The sequence below is a fragment of the Acyrthosiphon pisum genome, unplaced genomic scaffold, assembly GCF_005508785.2.
Source record: "Acyrthosiphon pisum isolate AL4f unplaced genomic scaffold, pea_aphid_22Mar2018_4r6ur Scaffold_20893;HRSCAF=22452, whole genome shotgun sequence".
NCBI classification, from domain to species: Eukaryota; Metazoa; Arthropoda; class Insecta; order Hemiptera; family Aphididae; genus Acyrthosiphon; species Acyrthosiphon pisum.
In genome coordinates this window covers 1-3,077 of record NW_021770299.1, presented here as the reverse complement: position 1 = coordinate 3,077, position 3,077 = coordinate 1, and the positions used below count along the sequence as shown (strand labels likewise).

Sequence of the window (3,077 nt, the reverse complement as noted above, 5' to 3'; positions counted from 1 at the left end):
TTCAAGCGAACATAGCGTCAATCAAGGCTCTTGGTGTCGACGATTTTGAAGGTTTCTTATTGTTCTACGTGGCTTCGAGAGTATTAGATCCAATAACCAAACGATTGTTCGAGTCCATGCATCACGATGTAACCACTCCGACCATTGACCTATTGCTATCATTTATTCAAACACGTTGTAATATTTTACACAATTCGTCATCTGTAAGCTGTCATCAATCAAATCAACAACCACAAAAATTCGTTCGTAGTAAGACCTCATTGATGACATTAAATGATACCAAACTATGCATAAAATGTAAAGGTACACATTTCCTACATCAATGCCCTAACTTTATTCAATTTAATGTTCACCAACGTTTTAATTCGCTCAAGCGAATCGATTGTGTATGAATTGTTTAAGCCCACAACACAAAACATCTGAGTGTACTTCCATACATACGTGTCGACAATGTTCTGGCAAGCATCACACTATGGTACATTTTGACAAAACTATTAAAAAGAAAGAGGTAACGTCTATGGCGTCAAACCATCCCGCACATTCAGTGAGTATTCCTGAACCAGTTAGTACACCCGCTGAACCACCATTTAATGGAACAACACGTACAGCAAGTAATGTTATATTGGGAACAGTCGTTATCCGAATTCGTAATTACTTGGGCTAGTGGACTAACGTCCGGACTCTGTTAGATACTGGTTCACAAATATCAGTAATAACAAACGCATGTGTGACGCGGTTAGGTTTACAACGTCGTCACTGCCAAACAGAAATAACCGGGTTATCACAGACTATCGTAACAGCTACCAAAGGAAGTACATGGTGCACTTTTGTGCCTATAAATAAAGAAACTCCTCAGATACCATGCGAACCATTAATTTTGTCACGCATAACAGGTCCCATGCCGACAATGACATTAAGTTCCAATATTCGCCGAACGTATAGTCACATCGAATTTGGTGACCCTCACTTTGATACACCTGGACCCATTGAGTTTCTGGTGGGAGCCGATATTTATGCAAACATATTTGGCAACTGTTCGCGTATAATACACACTCCAGGTTTACCGTCAGCATATGAGACACTTTTTGGTTGGATAATCATAGGTCAGTCGACTGTCAACACTTCGTCGTCGCCGGTATCATTACTACTTATGGCCGAAACATCTATCGACAATATGTTATGTAAGTTCTGGGAACTTGAAGAACCTACAAAATCAACATTGCCGTTCACCGATGACCAGAAATGTGAAGATCATTTCAATCGCACTACGAAACGAGACTCTACAGGACGTTACTCAGTTTCTTTTCCGTTTCGTATGAACCCATCTCACCTCGGAGACTCACACGCAATGGCACTTTCGAGATTTTATACTTTAGAACGCAAGTTATTAAAAGATCGTGAACTATATACTCAGTATTGTGCGTTTATGAAACAATATGAAGATCTTGGCCATATTTCGTCTTTGCATTTAATATAACCTATACAAATAGTTCAAAGTAAAAATGATCTTGTATTTGCGCAACCCTCATGTCCGTTGATAATTTAACAACGTCGAGCAACTCCCGCGATCTGTGATCAACGGCTGCTCTCGTAACAGATCAAGCATGTCAATCCACCTAGATATATTTTATAACTTATGTCAGTTATATTTTGTTCTTACTGTTGATACGTCTGAAACACTCTATAATTATTGAAATCATTTCGAAATTATAATCAAAACGTCGGACTTAATTTATTGTTATCATCGTCTCAATCCAAAAACACTTTTTACGTCAAACTTAACAATGATTATTGATTAGTAATAATTAATAATCTGCTTGATACATTAGACATAAGTATTGTTTATTATTATTATCGTTGAAGTGTATTGTTTATATTTGACATTTCTTCGTAATTACATTTTTATATACCTAAAATTATTCCTTTTATTACAAGGATAATATCGTTTGGTGAATTAAAGTATATCCATGTGATTCAATTTGATAATGTCATTGAGTGTATAAAATATAATAAAATACAGCATTGATACAAGTTTAAATGGTAATGTGTGATATACCTAGTATAAGTATACGCATACCAGATACCTACCCTGTTTCCGCCGACACACGATATATGACAATATTATGGGACAACTAGTTTAAGAAATTGTGACACGTGTATCATAGCCCATGAGCAATTAACGAACACGCTTTAGAATTGTTATGTACGTCATGTCATAATACATAGCGTATTCGTGTATTTTCAGCTGAAAATGTCGTCTACAATAATTATTATTATATATCTAGTATGGCCGTATACTATATATATTATTTGGATTATGTCATTTGATAGTCAAAAGTACAATTTATGGACCAAAAGGATATTGCACCCCCCCCCCCCCTCCTTAGAATGTGAATTAAATCAATTACTGTTGGGACTATTAAAAATATTTATTACAGAGTCTTCATAACAAGTTAATGACATATTATATTATTATTGCATATACTTGGATCAAATTGGTGTTTCCCAAGGTCGTATGAGATTCATCTCCATAACAAGGCAGCCAATCTGCGAATACGTTTAGAGGGAATGACATAATTTAATTTTAAACTCTAAAAATGTACGGATATGAGTGTACAATAAAATATATTGAGGAAGGAAAATATAAAAAATGTCGTGAAATAATACATTTTCAAAAATTAACTAACTGGTAAAAAAGAATGTAAACATGTAATTAACTTTCCGTCAGGTACCTCTACTTCGTCGGTGTCGGAAGCAAACTACCGTAAAAAGTTATATGTATAATAGGATGATTTTGTTATTGGTATTTTTCTTGATGTTAAAAAAGTATTTAATCTCATCAAAAAAATTTTAACAAATCGTAGTCAAAGAAATAAATTAAATAATGTATTCAGCAACTATAACACTTTGAATTACGGAGTTCCACAAGGAACTGTGCGTCCACTTTTCATTGTATACATAAATGATCTTCTAAAATTAAAATGTGATGGCTTAATTGCGTGTTTTGCAGATGATACCACAATACTAATTAATGACCAAAATAAAGTCAAACCAGTTACTAAAGCGATGCAAATTAT

The 3,077-nt window shown here is 34.6% G+C and overlaps 1 protein-coding gene across 1 annotated transcript; it reads left to right on the top strand.

Annotated features, from left to right (window-relative positions):
- The first annotated feature begins 472 nt into the window (after positions 1-472).
- Positions 473-1,477, top strand: LOC103308610. Its single transcript, XM_008182300.1, has 2 exons — positions 473-611; positions 741-1,477. The coding sequence occupies exons 1-2, from the start codon at positions 473-475 to the stop codon at positions 1,475-1,477; spliced, it is 876 nt and encodes a 291-aa protein (XP_008180522.1).
- The last annotated feature ends 1,600 nt before the right edge of the window (positions 1,478-3,077 follow it).

Bases quoted from the DNA above. Each gene is read 5' to 3' on its own strand.
- LOC103308610 (XM_008182300.1), top strand. From the start codon at position 473: ATGGTACATTTTGACAAAACTATTAAAAAGAAAGAGGTAACGTCTATG. The intron at 612-740 runs GTAATGTTATAT...TGACGCGGTTAG, and splicing joins TGGAACAACACGTACAGCAA to GTTTACAACGTCGTCACTGC.